Source organism: Pangasianodon hypophthalmus, chromosome 29, assembly GCF_027358585.1.
Source record: "Pangasianodon hypophthalmus isolate fPanHyp1 chromosome 29, fPanHyp1.pri, whole genome shotgun sequence".
NCBI classification, from domain to species: Eukaryota; Metazoa; Chordata; class Actinopteri; order Siluriformes; family Pangasiidae; genus Pangasianodon; species Pangasianodon hypophthalmus.
The window spans coordinates 5177542-5195957 of NC_069738.1; the positions used below are offsets into that span (position 1 = coordinate 5177542).

The 18416-nt window shown below is 37.5% G+C and overlaps 2 protein-coding genes across 4 annotated transcripts in view; one reads left to right on the forward strand and one right to left on the reverse strand.

Moving 5' to 3' along the window:
* sema4ab (sema domain, immunoglobulin domain (Ig), transmembrane domain (TM) and short cytoplasmic domain, (semaphorin) 4Ab) overlaps positions 1 to 5717 on the reverse strand; it is a 39963-nt gene extending 34246 nt beyond the window's left edge. The window contains exon 1 of one of the 3 annotated variants that reach the window (XM_034301661.2): positions 5455 to 5717. The gene's annotated coding sequence lies outside the window, so the exon portion shown is untranslated. Of the gene's footprint in view, positions 1 to 3336; positions 4224 to 5384 lie in introns of those variants that run through there. The other 2 variants (XM_034301662.2, XM_034301664.2) reach the window with 2 other exon arrangements.
* Positions 5718 to 12828: 7111 nt separating this feature from the next.
* On the forward strand, positions 12829 to 18000 carry LOC113543863 (uncharacterized). The gene is made up of 8 exons (XM_026942367.3): positions 12829 to 12953; positions 13446 to 13748; positions 14508 to 14804; positions 14899 to 14997; positions 15108 to 15132; positions 15250 to 15281; positions 16762 to 16805; positions 16901 to 18000. Exons 1-8 carry the CDS (start codon positions 12881 to 12883, stop codon positions 16985 to 16987), a joined length of 960 nt encoding a protein of 319 aa, XP_026798168.2. The 5' UTR covers positions 12829 to 12880; the 3' UTR covers positions 16988 to 18000.
* Positions 18001 to 18416: the final 416 nt, after the last annotated feature.

Sequence of the window (18416 nt, forward strand, 5' to 3'; positions counted from 1 at the left end):
CTTGGTTCACTCCTCTTTGTGGTCTGTATGTGGACAAGAACAACACACTGTTCTACACTAGTGCAAAGTGAGGGAATTCTGAATAAACAGAATTACACAAAGTTGTATTGATTTGACATAACTGAGGGAGCGAACGTTTGGAGTGGACACAGACGTTTGCACCCTGCTGTTAAAGCAGCCAGCATGGTGTAAACTGAGTTCACTAAAAGGTCAGAGCAACAGGGTCCAGGTCAGGGAAAGACCAGTCAGAGAAAAACTTTCTGTTTGACACTTTAATGAGTGAGAAACCTCAGGGAAGAAAGAGCCGTTAGTAAAATCGGGTGTGACGGGCGTTTTCACTCTGAGGCGCAGCTCTTGTCCTCCAGCACTCTTTCAGTGTGCATGACACATTTACAAAGTGAATAGTAGCACATTAATATAGTGCAAATCTGTAACAGTTACACACACACACTGGTACACACAGTTTATAGGCGTCATGTGTTCTCTTTTAAAAAGATGAAAATAAGAGAAAAAAAAACAATGTCTTAACATTCCACCTTTTCCCTTAATAATTAGACCCTTCATGCTGACCGACTCTCACACTGACTAAACTCTCACACTGACCAAACCCTCACATTGACTTAACCCACACACTGACCAAACCCTCGCATTGACTTAACCCACACACTGACCAAACCCTCGCATTGACTAAACCCACACACTGACCAAACTCTCACATCAATAAAAAAAATCTCTCATGTCGATCAAACCCTAATGCCAACCAAATAACTAAACCCTTACATACAGATCAAACCCTCACACTGAGTAAACCTTCACACAGACCAAATTTAAAAACTAATCCCTCACACTGTCCAAAACCCACACACTGTCCAAAACCCACACACTGACCAAAACCCCAAAACCCACACACTGGCCAAAACCCCACACACTGGCCAAATCCTCATTGTGTTACATGGTATTTAATGAGGTCCTCATTGAAAATGAAGAGATGTAATGAAATGTAGTTGTAAACAGTACACTATATACAGTATATAGACTAGTTTGTGTTTTTTCCCTTCATAAATATACGTTTTTTTTTTTTTTGGATTTTGAAAAATGTCTACTGACATTTTTGACTAATGCCTAATGCATTGCTTTGTGTGATCGGTTTGGAACACAGCCAAGATTTCAGGCAAAGGAAATGTGAAGATGCCATAAACATACTAACAGGGCTATACTCCATATGGAGTGTTTTTCCTTTACAAAAGTCTCTGATGAGATTTCACAGGTCAACTACGAGAGAGAGAGAGAGAGAGAGAGAGGTTTGATGGTCGAGAGAGGAAAGAAAATGCCTCGGGAAGGGAGGGGCTGCAAGAAAAATATTCTGTCCACTGAAAAATATCTCTCCATTTCACACTAGCATGCAAGGCTTCACTACCACTGGGCGTTTCAGCGTGAGTAATGAAAAAAGGGGAGGGGGAAGAGGGCAGGGTCCTGAGGTTTTGGGACGTGTCCCAACTTCAACTGCACTTTAAATGACTCCAAAATCAAAGCAAGAAGACAGGCGTGTTATGTGATAAATTACATGTGGAACAAGGTCCAAAGAAAATGCGTGCAAACAAAATAGTATGGAGATTCTGCCAGTACATGAAATGAGAAATACTGAGGAAATGTCGTGCCCTGATTCTCAGTCATGACTGGCAGACAGGAAGAGGGAAGATGTACGCAAGAACGATGATCACAACCAGGTCATATTGAGTCTTACTCATAATGTTTTCACACAACATCCTGTTCAACACACTCAGTACAGCTCATCTTTTCCTTTACATCACCTACTACACTTTTATACCAGTGTACTACTAAAACATCATGAGTATAACCTGTTAAACCTCCAGGATCCATCAGCAGATCCAGGCTCCTCACACTCCTCATAACACACACACACACACACACACTTCCTATTAGTTTCACTCAATAATATGCTTCTCATTTATGACCCACTGATGCATAGTCTTAATACCGTAGCTAACAAATCGCAACATGGTGAAGGAAAGACAGCGATGTATACACACACATCAAGGATCACGTGTTAATTTAAATCCAGTTTAACTAACCAACAAACACTGCAGACGCTTCTGAGTTCACACAAAGTCAGACAGAACAAATATCACTGTTTAAGTACTATCCAAAGTTCAAATATTTACATGTTTAAAGGTAAAAGGATAAAACGTTCCATTTTTACTTGAACATTCCTGAACAACGGTTGCAACTAAAGGGCCAAAAAGTGATTGTCTATTTTTCATTTTTCTGGTCTTGCTGCTCAATCACACCATTTAGTGATCTGCCAAATTTAAACAACTATACTATATACTATATGGCCAAAAGTTTGTGCACCCCTGACCATCACATCCATATGTGCTTGTTGAACATCTCATTCCAGATTTATTCCCCCGTGTTTGCTGTTATAATAAGCTCCACTCTTCTGGGAAGCTTTCCACTAGATGTTGGAGCGTGGCTGTGAGGATTTGTGTTCATTCAGCTACAGGAGCATTAGTGAGATCAGGCACTGATGTTGGTGAGGAGGTCTGGGGTGCAGTCGGTGTTCCAGGTTGAGGTCAGGACTCTGTGCAGGACACTCGAGTTCTTCCACTCCAACCTTCACACACCATGTCTTCATGGAGCTCGCTTTGTGTACAGGGGCATTGTCATGCTGGAACAGGTTTGAGCCTCTTAGTTCCAGTGAAGGGAAACTGTAATTCTACAGCATACAAAGACATTCTAGACAATCATGTGCCTCCTACTTTGTGGTAACAGTTTGGGGAAGAACCACATATGAGTGTGACGGTCAGGTGTCCACAAACTTTTAGCCATATACTGTATAGTGTCATTCTTTATTAAATAAAATTCATTTGCAAATCCGTGTGATAGATGAGTAATAAATCACTTTGGAACGTGCTGTTTTAGGAAAATAATCAACTTCGTGGTGGTAACCGTAACCCTGCTTCATCACACCACTCTGTCATTGATTGTTTTCCTACACCGGTACATCCTGTAGCATTACTGATTATGTTCAGCGCCTGTGCCAATGCAAATCTATAGACTGATATTTAAAATGCACTGAACGTGAATATGGTTATAAAAGCTGCCAGCTTTAGTGGATGCTGATTGTTGTTTTGATGTCATGGTTATGTCTGTAAGCTGGTGTCAAGCAGGTCTGTCCTGAAAAAGAGATTTCTACCTCAATGAGACTGACCTACTTAAACAAAAGGCAAAACGAAAAAGGTTTAAACCTCTCCTTCTCCTTTTCAGGCAACACTGTGTCTTTTCTAATAAAGGGGTGTGAACAGCACGACTTACCTCTGTGTCACTTCCCTGAGCTCAATTTACTCAAAGACTCAATCAGACGCTCTTTTCACCAACGTATTTCCTCTTCACCAAAGGTTTATCCGGCCAGTGGCTGCACTACAAATCCTAACTCCACAACCTGCTCTGAAGTATTTCACCAGAAAATAAGCTTTTACTGCTTTCCACTTGAGTAGGTGCTGACAAATTCTTACACTCCATGACACACACACACCCACACCCACACCCACACACACACACACACACACGTCCAGCTCCACCTTGTCTGCGCTCCTTATTAGTAATCAGTAAACATGTAGACAAGTGGGTGTCGTGACACGGAGTACAAAACTGAAGGGAAAAAACAGTAGTTAGGTAAATTCCTGTGCCAACACATTTAGGAACCCGGGCATGACGCAACGAGCTGAATCACATGTGTTAGAGCAGGAAGATGGTCAAGTAATATCCATACAAAGATCTGTGAATATGCAAAGTTCTTCCATGTGCAACTGTTAATAAGGAATAAAACTCTTGGGGGCATTATATTGGTACATTTAATGTTATAGAATGTATCACAACAGTCATTTTTTACCCGCCTCTCTTTTTCTCCATTAAAAAAAATAAAATAAAATAAAACTCCCATGCAGACTTTCTGACCAATCGGATTTAAGAATTCAACAATGCTGTGGTGTAACTTATTATGTAGTATAGTGTCTAATTATATAGACCATAATTGGTTCAATGTCACTGATTGTATTCAGTGACACCACAAATGGAGCTTATACACAACACTTCCTGAATCACTTTAAGAAATACTGAGAAAGTCTCTGTGTAAATGGAAAAAATGTGACCTTCGCACTGTGTAAACAAATATAACCCAAACACTATGATTACAAACAGAACACGCCGCGAAACAAGTTCCTGTTATCAGTTATAACAGATATAAACATATAACTCTTTCGACACTAGATTCTCTTTTTTTTTCCCTCTATCTCTTTCAAAGTTAATCACATTGAAAAAAAAGCTGCTTGTTATTATGTTACTGTGAAACTGGAAAGCGTAAACTTCGCTGTCCTGAAGACTTTTCCCATGTCAGAAAACTTCCTGACACTGAAGACTCCTTCTCTCGTTCTGTCACCAATCTCTTTTTTTCTCTCTTGAAGTTAATCAGATAAAACACTGTAAAGAGCAAAACTCCTCCTTCCTGAAAACTTTCCTGTTACCTAAAGTTACAGCTTTCCCTCAGACGGTTACAAAGCACTGATACTGGAGACTCCTTCCAAACATGCTAAATAAACGCCTCCTCACGGAAAAATTCACATCAACAATTTCACGTTTTTTAATCCGTTTATGTTGTGCGTCAGCCGTACACGTCCCTGTGCAAGCTGTTACTATAGTTGCTGTTGTTGTTCTTTCGGCTCCTGTTAGGGGTCGCCACAGCAGATCGCTGGTCCGTATGATGTTTGATTTGGCACAGTTTTTTGTTTTTTTTACGCCGGACGCCCTTCCTTACGCAACCCTCCTCAGTTTTATCCGGGCTTGGGACCGGCACTGGAAGCGCCCTGTCTGGGGTTGGTTCCCTGGTCCGGGAATCGAACCTGAGCCGTGGCGGTCAGAGCATCGAGCCTAACCACTAGTCCTCCAGGTACCACCAAGCTGTTGGTACTAATATAAGCGCACTAATATAAACCTGTGATTCGCCTTGCAGCCGGAACTACTTTCATTATAGAATATTAATTAACACTTTCTGACCAATCAGAGTCGAGAATCCAATTCAGTTACAAAACTGCTCTAATGAACCATAAAGTTAAACCTAGAATAACAAAACAATAATAATAACAACAACAACCACATTTGGGCACAGAAACTCCTGCAAAACTCACAACCAGGCTGTTATTTATCCTTACAACCACATAAAAACAGAAGTTAGTTAGCTAGTTAATGAGTTAATCAGGTGTTTAACTGTTAACTAGTTTAACTGGAACGGAACCCTGTGCACGCGCTCGCGCACGCGCTGCAGTGTCAACACATAAGTGCACACATGCGCTGCGTTTAAATCCCACCTCACAGCCTTGTGGGGGTTTTTCGTGCATTATGAGCCGTTCTTTAATCACGCTGTAGTTCTGCACTCACACGTCCATGCGTTGCTCCACGCCGTGGTGTTTTTCTCATCCAGGTTTTATAACACTGCTCCTCCGTGGCCCGATCTGACTGCTGTATCTCGCGCTCACTTTAAAGAAACGACAGAAATGTGCAACACCCTGCCTCTACCTGCACCTATGCACAGCCAAGATGTCCAATCCGCGCCATTTTCTAGGGCTTTCAGTGCTTTCTCCTAGTCGTAACACGGTCATGCTGCCTCGCGCGCCCACGCTGTTATGGATACACAGGGAGGAGGGGCGTGTTCCAATCCGCGAGCCCTAGCTAGTGAGAACACTAAGTAGTGCACTACAGTTACGTCATCGCCCATCTTCTTTGCACTGATCAATACAGAGAATCTGTTTTAAACATGTTTAATTTGACTCATTTTTCTAGTGTCCAATTTTACAATCACAATATTTTGATTTTATTTTTTTTTTAAATATTTTTTAAAGCATATGTGTAAAGTTTTTTGCAATGTGATTGTTGGATTTTTTTTTTTTTCCAGAAATTACAACCTTATGGTTTATGGTTTACATAGACAGATAGATAGATAGATAGATAGATAGATAGATAGATAGATATGTGTGTGTGTGTGTGTGTGTTACATTTATTTACTTATATTTCAGTTATTATGCACTAGACCATCATTGATGCGTGACAACAATTTTATTTAATGGCCTCATATCCTCCTGTCAGATGTAATAACTGTAATAAATAAATTGGCACAAATGGGGGAAAAAATGGTCTCCGATATGGAAAAGTCGAATCATATAATCATTCAAATCAGAATTCCTAGTCACATCCATCTTGCCCGAGTTCTTTGGCGTAAACGCACCTGACGTCACAACAATATGGCGGCGCACGTCCACTGTAAAAGATGTGATTCCGTTCTACTTCATAAAACTTTTGAGTTGTGAAAAGGCGTTTTAACAACTTACTGAATATAATAATAATAATAATAATAATAATAATAAGATCATTTTTACAAGCAAAGATAAACAAGACAGCTGACTTATCCAATAATACATCCTTTCTCATCCTTCACACTAATCATGAAGAAATTATGCATGTAGAATTACTTATATTATGTGTTTATGAAATTCTGATATGAGCTGTAGAAATATGACCTCGCTTCGAACATCCGTGTTTTTCTGAGCCGAAGCGCCGGGACACGTTTAGATCGGAACTCGAGTACAGCAGATTGCAACATGGTTTGCATTGTCATTGCAACCAAACCTCTCCAAGTACAACATAACAACCAACATTTCCTTCATCACCTAACATCAGCTAAATTAACTAGCTTAAGGACACAGGTTCTACAGGGAAGCGTTCCTCTAGACCATCTCATCCTCATCACCTCATAATCTCAAAGCCATTGTGTCTGTGGTGCCAAATGAGACCCCAGTGACAATCTATGTCATCCGAATGATCATTTAAAAAAAAAGAAAATCACAGTCTTGAGTTTAGGTGTACTTTAACTTCAACTGCAGCCAGCTAGGGAATTAATGTAGCCATTTAGCTGATATTAACATGATGAAAATTGATATTTACATTACCCAGGAGATAAGCCTATAAGCCTATACAATGCTAATGTATTTTGAACACCCTGAAAGTTCATAGCAACGGGAGGATATTTTGTAACATAACATAACATGTCTTGACAAACACGGGTTTGTCTTCCTCGGAGGTCTAACTAACAATAAATGGATTTCTGGGAATAAAAAGTCTATAGAGGTGTGTGATTATATTGCAGACACGGATATGACAGTTCATTGGGTCACACTACAGCTCTCTGTCTGTAAAGTAAAATTAACAGTCTGTAGATGAAAGGTGAACTAGAAAATACAGATATATAAAAAAACATAGGTGTGTCTCGTTTTTATTAACCGTTCCCAATTTTATGAGGTGCCATGGTGCAACTACTCACTGATTCTACACGTCTCTGGAACTGGATCGGGATGAACACCGGTCTTCCAAAAGATAGTTTAAAGATATAATAGATATAATGTAGTGCACATAGTCTACACTAGAAGTTATAGTATATATATATATATATATATATATATATATATATATATATATATATATATATATATATATATATATATATATATATATATAGTATGATATAGTAATATACTATGAATACTCAAATGCTTAGTACCGCAGAGAGTGAAATTTTCAAAATTGCAGACACACTGAGAAATTTCTTCCCCGCTAATCAAAATTAGGAGCAAATAATTTTTCATTGTGTACATTTCAGGTTTTAAGATGAGCCGTTTCTATCTGGTGTGAGATACTGTGGTGTAATTTAGCACAGTAGTGTAAAACATTACAGTTTAAGACCTTTGTTCCGTACAAACGTTGTGACGTACTGGACTCTGGTATGCTAATGTTTTTGAACACATTAGCAACTGTATACTGAGGCAAAAATCTAAAACTACAAAACATTGACTTATATCAAAGACTTTTTGGAATTAAGCTGAATTACAGTGAAATGTTTTGTTTTTTTTTAAAAAAAAGACTATCCTATGTGTTGTGTGTGATGTTTACACTTCATTTAACACTTCATTTAGGCTATACTGGCTAGCTAATGATTAACAAGCTGCAATTAACAGACTTCCTCACACACAGTAAGCTGCTACTGGTGTACACAAGTTCAATTCAATTTTATCTGTATAGCAGTTTTAACAATGGATATTGTCACAAAGCAGCTTTACAGAAATATATAAATTCAGGATATAAATTTTAACGTTATGAATTTATCCCCAATGAGCAACGAGGCGGCAGTGGCAAGGAAAAACTCCCTGAGAGGACATGAGGAGAAACCTTGAGAGGAACCAGACTCAGAAGGGAACCTATCGTCATCTGGGTGACACCGCATAGTGCGATTATAAATAATTTCCCTTCTATAACTGTATACTATACAGTATGTGTACACAAGTGTAGATTGTTGTGTGAATGTGCTGTGAACAAGAGCGCCGCCGGTGAATATTTATATCCTCTGCGCTTCTGACATCTAGTGGTAGTTATGGATGAGTTTAAATATGGCTGAGTCACCTAAACAGTGCCATATTGCACACACAGGCCACTAGCAGGCCTAGGAAGCAATCTGAAATATAATTTATCTGTTTTATACCTGTTTTGATTCAACACTGCTGAATTCTCAATTTCTACTGGTCAGAAGGCGTTGATTAATTTTCTATAACAGCAGCTCTGACAGTCATGCAGCTGCAAATCATAGGATTATATTAATCCGTATTTTAATATTATTATTACTGTATAGTGGAGGCTCCTCATAATCTAAGTCTAATAATTAACAAATTAAGTGTTAAGGTGTTGCAATTTAACAAAGAACACTGTGTAATCATTGATATGATGATGTTTTCTGTAAGGAGACAACATTAAATGTGACTATTAAGAGTTAAAAAGCAAAAATGTCATTCATCAATAAATAAAAATTTTATTCAATGGCAAATTCTTGTGGTGTAAGAGGAATAAAACACTTCAAGACATGCTGTTAAGTAAAAATAATCAACTTCTAGGTGTTAACAATAACTCGGCTTCATCAGACTATCACATTGTTGATTATTTGTATCTAGCAGCATGTTTTATTCCCTAATGAAGTCATATTTTTTGATATTCTGCACCAAAAATGACACAAAATTAAGTGTATAGTGTAGTGAGTGGTTTACAGTCTAATTATTCATTCATTCAAAGTTGCTGTGGATCCGAAGTCTATCCCGGGAATACACCCCGGATGAGAAACCAGTCCATCCCAGGACACCACACACACACACACACACACAGTCATTCACTCCTAGGGGCAATGTATTGTAGCTAATCCTCCTACTGGCATGTTTTTGGGAGGTGTGAGGAAACCGGAGAACCCGGAGGAAACCCACATGGACACGGGGAGAACCTGAGCTCAAGATCGTAACTGTGCCGCCTAACAAAAATCTAATTAGTGACAAAGTCTAATTAGTAACACACACACACACATGCACACACACAAACCCGGTCACCATAGCTAACATTACTAAACATGTAGATCAATTTATAAATAGTGTATGATTACTGTATTAAAATTCATTATAATGGTAACTTACCTATTTCTCTCAGTCAGTAGGTTTAAAGAATAATGTCCTCATTCATCCAGCTCTCGACTTCTGCTAGGATAAAGCCGTATACAGTTGATCTTATCAGCTTCTTCAAAGTCCATCCATATTAAAAATAATTAAAAAAACAACTAATGATAATGGTAGTAATAATAAAGCTGCATGCATACAGCTTCTAGTCTGATTTATTATAATGATAGAATCTAGTTGTCTTTCTCCCGAGCTGCAGGTTGCTTAGGACAAAGTGGCTGCAGTAAGAGGATCCACAAGAGGAGAAAAGAGGATTTGAGGCTTAACACTGACCTCGAAACATGTCTCCAACCCAGCAAAGATTAAACATGCAGAAATACAGAAGTTTAAAAATACACAAGATGACATTATGATAATGCTAGATAGGACTCCCCTTTGCCTGTTTAATTTTGCACCGGAGTGACGAGGCTAAATTAGCTAAAAGTCAACCCAAATCTTTTCTGTAAATACACACCCAAATCTTCATGCGCTTGCTTACACATGTCCACTGTAAATAGTTTGTATTTACAAGTTTAAAGTGGAACCTTCTGGTGATAACTTGTCTCCAAACATTAGGACACATACCCTAGTGGACCTAAAAGTTAGCAAAGTGCAGTGAGGAAAAGTAATTCCTGCTGTCCAAAATGGCCGCCCTGATAACGCTTTTAGCCACATTGTGTTTTCTTCATGTTTATAGACTACAGGAAAATTTGCGTGACATCATCGTCATGCCGTGATGAACTGTGTGATATTTGAGACAGATATTTACTTTGTGCATGTGTGTGTGTGTGTGTGTGTATGTACAGAAAAGATTTTGGGTGAGATAGACATCATTACATGTTAGACATCATTACCAGTGTAAAGCTTAACAGTTTTAACACAAATGTGAAAACCGGAGTTCATGCTATTTTAACTTCAATGCAACACTATAGGTGTTAATTTAGCACTGAGATTTGTATCAGGGCCGTGGGATTAAATTTAGCACTGCTCTTTTTCTTTCATTCAGAAGTGTTAAATGTTAATTCAACACTGAAGTGGTGCAGTTATTCAGCACAGGCTGAAGTGTCGACTACACACACCTCCTCATTTCGGCTCATAAAGGTCACACTGATGTTATCATAAAGGGACGATATGCAGGAAAAGTACACAGTGTAGGCGTCGTGTATTGTAGGTCATTCCGCTCCGCTCTCGTTCACAGCCTTGTCTGCGTTGGTGTTTACGGCCTGCGTGTGGTTTAGACCAAACACTGAGACTCAGAGCTGATTCTCTGCAGCCACTAACACGGATTTAAACACCGAGGGGGAACATTTGTGACATGCAGTATGATAAAAAATACTGTTTGTAAAAAATGCATTTAAAAATACTTTTACAAGCATGATATATTAACATCAGCTGGTGTTTCTGTTAATAATTTCCAAAGTAAGGTAAAAAGGTTATATTTGATTCACACATAAAATATCTACTCTAAAAACAAATTGGGTTGAGAAGCTAATATTTTAATCCAAAATTTTTAACCCAAATTTTATATGTACCAGAATGCTGTGTGAAATTTCCCTAATATATGAGTTATTTTGATCTCTGTAAAACATTTTTAATACAAGTAACCAAAATATACAGTATGTAGCTTGATAAACTTCTATACTGTACACCTAAATACAATTAACACATTAATCTAATAAACACATTAAACATATTTCAAGACAAAAGAATTGTCATTCATTCATTTAATCAGTACACAAGTATAGAAATCTATTTTAAGCATCATTTTAATTAACACCGGTGTTTAAAAAAATACTTTTACAAGCATGATGTATTAACATCAGCTGCTGTTTCTGTTAATAATTTCCAATGTAAGGTAAAAATGTTATATTTTATTCACACATAAAATATCTACTCTAAAAACAAATTGGGTTGAGTAGCTACATTTTAACCCAAATTATTTTAACTCAAATTTTATATATACCAGAATGCTGTGTGAAATTTACCTAATATATGTGTGTTATTTTTATCTCTGTAAAATATATTTTTAATACAAGTAATAATAATAATAAATAATATTTACAGTATATGTAGCTTAACACTTATATACAACTATATAATACAATTATGATTAGGTAACATACAGCTAATAAACACATGGTTAAAAACACTTCAAGGTAAACAAAAACTTTATTATTCAGAACTGTCATTCATTTAATCATTACACAACTATAGTAAAACTAATTTAAGCACCATAAAGCTGCTAAAGTACTACTTTTACTTTATAATGCAAGACATAAAAGCATTATAGGAAGCTGTGGCATCTGCAAAATGTTTCATATGTACATTAGTAGAATAATAAATCTGATGCTAATAACCACTTTTTTGTGCAGGATAAAAGGAAAATAAAAACAATTAACCCAGTGTGACTTTATCTAATGAAAATCCTAGCTTAACTCTATATAACTGCCATCTCAGCAACTCCTGAGAATCCAGTCGTATGATATCCAAAACATTTACATAATAATTTGATTTAATTGATGATTTAATATAATCGAAACGATTTTAAGTGTGTATACAGTATATATGCAAGGCCACTATGTATCTGTATCTGGATTTGGATTTAAAATTGGGTGTGGCCTAAACCAGACAGGGTTTTTGTTGTTGTTGTTGTTGTTGTTTTGCTTTATTTTTTTCATAAGTACCCTATCGTTGCTCCCCCAGAAACACTCGTAAACCCTGAGGTAGAAATGGCAGCAGCGTTTGTGAATGACAGTTGTGTGAATGACAGTTCCTCAACCTCAGTTCATAATTTGTCTCAACTAGAGATGACTAATCCCGCTCATACAGGTATTAGTCTTTGTGTGTAGCTGCCTAAATTTAGTTGGTTCTCTTTCCCAAAATATGAGCAAACTAGTAGCATAAAGCACAGTGACCCTGACCAGGCAGTTACTAAAGATGACTGAATTTGTTACATCCCACGGGACCACAGTGTCCTGATGTACACTGCTAGTCTCAACCAGATGCTCTGTGGTATAATTTTATACATATAGATAGATAGATAGATAGATAGATATAACCACACTGTGGTATAATAAAATATTGTTCATGTTCTTTTCTTAGGTCTCTTGAGATCATCCTCAGTTTTCTGTTCTGACGAAGGCATCATTTTAAAATGGTGTGTGTGTGTGTGTGTGTGTGTGCGTGCGTGCGTGCATGCGTGCGTGTGCAGGCTGATGTGTGAGTTCGTACAGAGGTGTGTTTTGACACAGACACACACACACCAGAGGTAAAAGACAGGATGAAAGTGGATGTTAACGCTCCTGAACACTTTTAACATGGCACACAAACTTTTCTTTGTCTTCTGCCTGTTTGTTTTTCACTGTAAGTATGAGCGTGTGTGTGTGTGTGTGTGTGTGTGTGTGTATACTCGATACTTCTAAAAAATAAAAAATAATCTATTTCTATTGTATATAGTTCTATTGTGTACAGTTTTATATCGTACACATAACAGTTAAGGACATTTCAAATACATAATATATAATTCATGTATAATCTGTATCTTTTTTCCTTTATCTTTCTTTTTTCAGTTCCATGGCTTTCTTTCTTTCTTTCTTTCTTTCTTATCTATCTTGCTTTCTAACTTTCTTACTTATTTCCTTCTTACTTTTTGTTTAATGTTTAATTTAGAATTCATGTATAATCTGTATCTTTTTTCCCTTTAGCTTTCTTTTTTCAATTCAATGATTTCCTTCCTTCCTTCTTTCTTTCTTTCTTTCTTTGTTTCTTTCTTACGTCTTACTTTTTTGTTTGATTTATTTTGACTTTTTCAGTTCTTTCTTTCTAATTTAATCAGTTTTGTTGTATATTTTCCAGCTGTTTCTTTCTCGAGCATCATTCAGTATCCTGCAGTAGTGAAGGTGTTTCTTGGTGAAACGGTCTCAATGACATGTGATACAGTGGAACTCCTCTCCAAATGTGATTCAATCTCCTGGTTTAAAGTGCAGCTGAGAACCAGAGAGATGAACGTGACCACCGCCGTTCACACTGATCTGGGACAGAGACCGTGTACAGGATTCATCTATAACACGAGCACGGCTGATTCGGGGATTTACTACTGCTCTGTAAAACACAGTGTGATCTCCTACATGGGCAACGGCTCCACCGTCATCATTACAGGTAGGATGAGTGTGTGATAAAGTGCAAATAATATGTGTTTTACATTGCATAAATCAGTTTTGAGGATTTTTTAGGATCACCTGGACACCTGCTCAATCACGTGGCAGTGTAAAACCATGTGTAAAACCATGCAGATCATGCAGCTTAAGAGCTTCTGTTAATGTTCACAGCAAACATCTGGATATTTGGTCTGGTTTTCCCATCTTTAACTGTCCATATTCCTGTTCTTAGCTGACAGGAGTGGAACCTGATGTGATCTTCTGCTGTTGTAGCTCTTCTGCCTAAGACTCGACATTTTGTTCTGTTCTGAGATGCTTTTCTGCTCACCATGTTTGTAAACAGTGATTATTTGAGTTACTGTAGCCTTGCTGTCAGCTCAAACCAGACTTCTCTCATCAACAAGGCATTTCCGTCCTCAGAACTGCCGCTCGCTGGATGTCTAAAAAATCCAGGGAGATCAGCAGTTTCTGAAATACTCAAACCCAGCACCTACAGCCATGTCATGTTCAAAGTCACTGAGATCACATTTTTCCCCATTCTGATGTTTGATGAACATTAACTGAAGCTCTTGTCCTGTATCTGCATGATTTTTATGCGTTCTACTGCAGCCACATGATTGTCTGATTGGATAATTACATGAATGAGCCGTACAGGTGTTCCTAATAAAGTGGACAGTGAGTGTAAGTGAAAACAGCATGTCCCTGAATGTTTTATTCCTTACTTAGCGGCTATCACCTAACAGGAAAAAGTCTTTTGCAGAGCGCCAACCTCGTCCCATCATAACTCCCTACGTCCCGGATGTGAGTGTCGGACCCTCCGTCTCTCTGCAGTGTGTGGTGATGGGGGTCGTCCCATCTGAAGTGAGTGTTTCCTGGGTCATAGGTGAATCAGAGATGACCGGGTGGACGGAGTCGGGCTGGACACACACCAACGACTCGGCTGTAGAATACACACGCGCTCATATCAGCATTCCCTCAGAGAACTGGATGGAGGCTCAGAATGTGGAGTGTGTGGTCGAGGTGGACGGCAGACGTGTCTCTAAATCTCTTAAACAAGGTGATTACAAATCATCTTTCATCCTGTTAACTTGTAAACATAGTGATTTAGTAGAACATATTTATTTATTATATTTGTTTATTTCTGTGCACAGGCTCCAGTCAGTTGTGTTCATGGTTGATGTATTTGTGCTCCAGTGTTGCCCTCGTCATTGTTATTGTGTTTCTCATTACTCTTGTTTCATTACAGCCAGGTAAGAGAACTACAAATTCAGCCACTCATAATTATAATCCTGTAAAATACATAAATACAATGTTCTAATCAGATTTGCTCTTATACGATTTGTAATTTGTAACTTTTCAGCAGGACAGAGTTGTGTGCCTGCGAGGTGCGTCTCACACTCCACAATAACACCAAATATTAAAATGGGAATCTTACTCAGGAGTGTGTGTGTGTGTGTGCGTGTGAGAGAGAGAGACTAACAAAAGGCTAATTTTCATTTCAGATCAACTGAATATCACTTCAATCGACGAAATGGTAATTCAAAATTTTTTAAAACCTTTCATACTACATATGCTCACTAGGAAGATATACAAAAATGTGGTACTGAACCTTTCTGTAGACAAAAAAAAGGTTATTTAAAAATATTGCTTACAATAAATCTTGAAAAAAAATGCAACAGCGAATGCAAAAATAAAATATCTACCTAAAAATATATTAATGAAAATGAAAAAAATTCATTCAAACCCTATATAAACCCTATTCCATAGCACTGAATTTGTATTTTAGCCTTATTTACAAGAACTACTGTTGCCTTTGAATGATTTTAAAACAAAACACTAATTATTTGTAATATGTTCATAAAAATAGAATCTGTGTTTTTGTATACACATTTTGGCAGATAGTGGTGGTGTATATGTGAAAATATATACACTTGGTGAATATATGCTGTAGGACGTCCATCAAACTACATTCCCGATTGTACCTTTAAATAGATCATTTAATTCCCCTGATTAAAGGAGAAAATATTTAACACTGTAAGATATTTAACATCTGGAGTTTTCAGCAGATAATAGTCAAAGTAGTTCAACATGCTCTACATATTAATACAGCAAAATCACAGGCAAAAAACCTTTTTTTTTCTAATCTAAGCATTATTTAAAATTATAACAAGATATTTTAAATCAATGGTCCACAAAGTATTAGCACAAAGGGCCTCCCTGGGGTGAGAGTTGTTATATTTTTGTATATTGAGGAACACTACTAATAGTGATAGTAATAGTAATACTTTGGCTCTAATATATAGCCAACATATCATTTTACACTTTATTTTTACACACAAATAATAATCGACAAATACATTTGTACTGATAAGGTGTGTTGAATTTACTTATTTATTTATTTATCTATCTATCTATCTATCTATCTATCTATCTATTTATTTATTTATTTATTTATTTACTTACTTACTTACTTACTTATTTATTATGCTGTGTGTGTGGAGTTTGCATGTTCTCCCCGCGCTTTGCGGGTTTCCTCCGGGTACTCTGGTTTCCTCCCACAGTCCAAAGACATGCATTATAGGCTGACTGGCACCTCTAAATTGTGCATAGTGTGTGAGTGTGTGTGTGTGTGTGTGTGTGAGCGAATGTGTCCTGCAATGGGTTGGCACCCCATCCAGGGTGTCCCCCGCCTTGTGCCCCAAGTTCCCTGGGATAGGCTTTTTTTCTACAGTTAAAGGGGTCTACAAAAAGTTTGTGAACCCCTGTTTTAAATGACAACTTCACATTTCTACAAAGTATTAATTTCTCTCATAAAAATGAGGTGTAAACACACATACTGGGGTTACAGAGCCCAAATGGAGGACGGAAGGTAAGACACAAATAAGCCCTTTAGATGTGTTGTTTTGTGCTGTGCGTCTGTGTCACTGTTTGGAGTATGTAAGTGGAATAAAACACAGCTAAACACAGCTACTGTGTAGTTTAATAAACTGATTATTTTATGTTTACACTCTCAGGAGGCAAAAAGAGGACAGACAGAGCAAAGAGATTCTCCATACCGGTATGATGAGATTGCCTACACATCAGGGACATCTACAGAGACAAAGCATGGCCATAAAAGCTGCAGGGTTTGAATAATTCTCTGTGTGTTTATAGGATGTGCAGTACGCAAGTTTGGACCTGATCAGTAACGGACAACAAGGAAGCACCACTTTAAACAGGAATGTTCTTCTTAATGAATGAGTGAGTGAGTGAATGAGTGAGTTAATGAGTGATTGAGTGAGTGAGTTAATGATTGAGTGATTGGGTGAGTTAATGAGTGAATGAGTGAGTTAATGAGTGACTGTGTGATTGAGTGAGTTAATGAGTGATTGATTGATTGAGTGAGTGAGTTAATGAGTGAGTGTGTGATTGAGTGAGTTAATGAGTGATTGAGTGAGTGAGTGAGTGAGTGAGTGAGTTAATGATTGAGTGATTGGGTGAGTTAATGAGTGAGTGAGTGTGTGATTGGGTAAGTTAATGAGTGAGTGAGTGTGTGATTGGGTGAGTTAATGAGCGAGTGTGTGATTGAGTGAGTTAATGAGTGATTGAGTGAGTGAGTGAGTGAGGGAGGGAGTGAGTTAATGATTGAGTGATTGGGTGAGTTAATGAGTGAGTGAGTGTGTGATTGAGTGAGTTAATGAGTGATTGAGTGAGTGAATGAGTGAGTGAGTTAATGATTGAGTGATTGGGTGAGTTAATGAGTGAGTGAGTGTGTGATTGGGTAAGTTAATGAGTGAGTGAGTGTGTGATTGAGTGAGTTAATGAGTGATTGAGTGAGTGAATGAGTGAGTGAGTTAATGATTGAGTGATTGGGTGAGTTAATGAGTGAGTGAGTGTGTGATTGGGTAAGTTAATGAGTGAGTGAGTGTGTGATTGGGTGAGTTAATGAGTGAGTGAGGGTATTATTATTAAGTAGTAGTAAAAGTTGTATAAGCTCTTCTTAATATATATCATACTGAATAATAAACCACTGGCAATCACATATCACATACGAGTGAGTTAATGAGTGAATGAGTGAGTGAGTTAATGAGTGAATGAGTGAGTGAGAGTTAATGAGTGAGTGAATGAGGGAGATTGAGTGAGGGAGTTAATGAGTGAGGGAGTGACTTAATGAGTGAGTTAATGATTGAGTGAGTGTGTTAGTGAGTGAGTTAGTGAGTGACTGACTGAGTGAGGAGTGAAGAAAAGCATTATGATGTCCTAAAATGTCCAATAAAACCTACCACCTGATCAACTATTATAATGTATTATTATTATTATTATTATTATTATTATTATTAAGTAGTAGTAGTAGTAGTAATAGTTGTATAAGATATTCTTAGTATATGTCATACTGAATAATAAACCATTGGCAATCACTTATTACAATAATACAATATAAACATTAATCAAATATAAATTAATAAAATATATCACATTCTAATTATATTAGTACACTAATATTTGCATCTGGTAATAAACAGAGAAGTGTATAAAGTTCATTGTCATGACCACAAGTAAAGTGTACATGAAATTCTCACTCATGTGTTCTCCTGCAACAACATTACAAGCAATACACACAAAAATACATTATTTACATTTTGTACAGTGAGCAAAATGTATGCACTCTTCCTGCATGGAAGAGTCATCA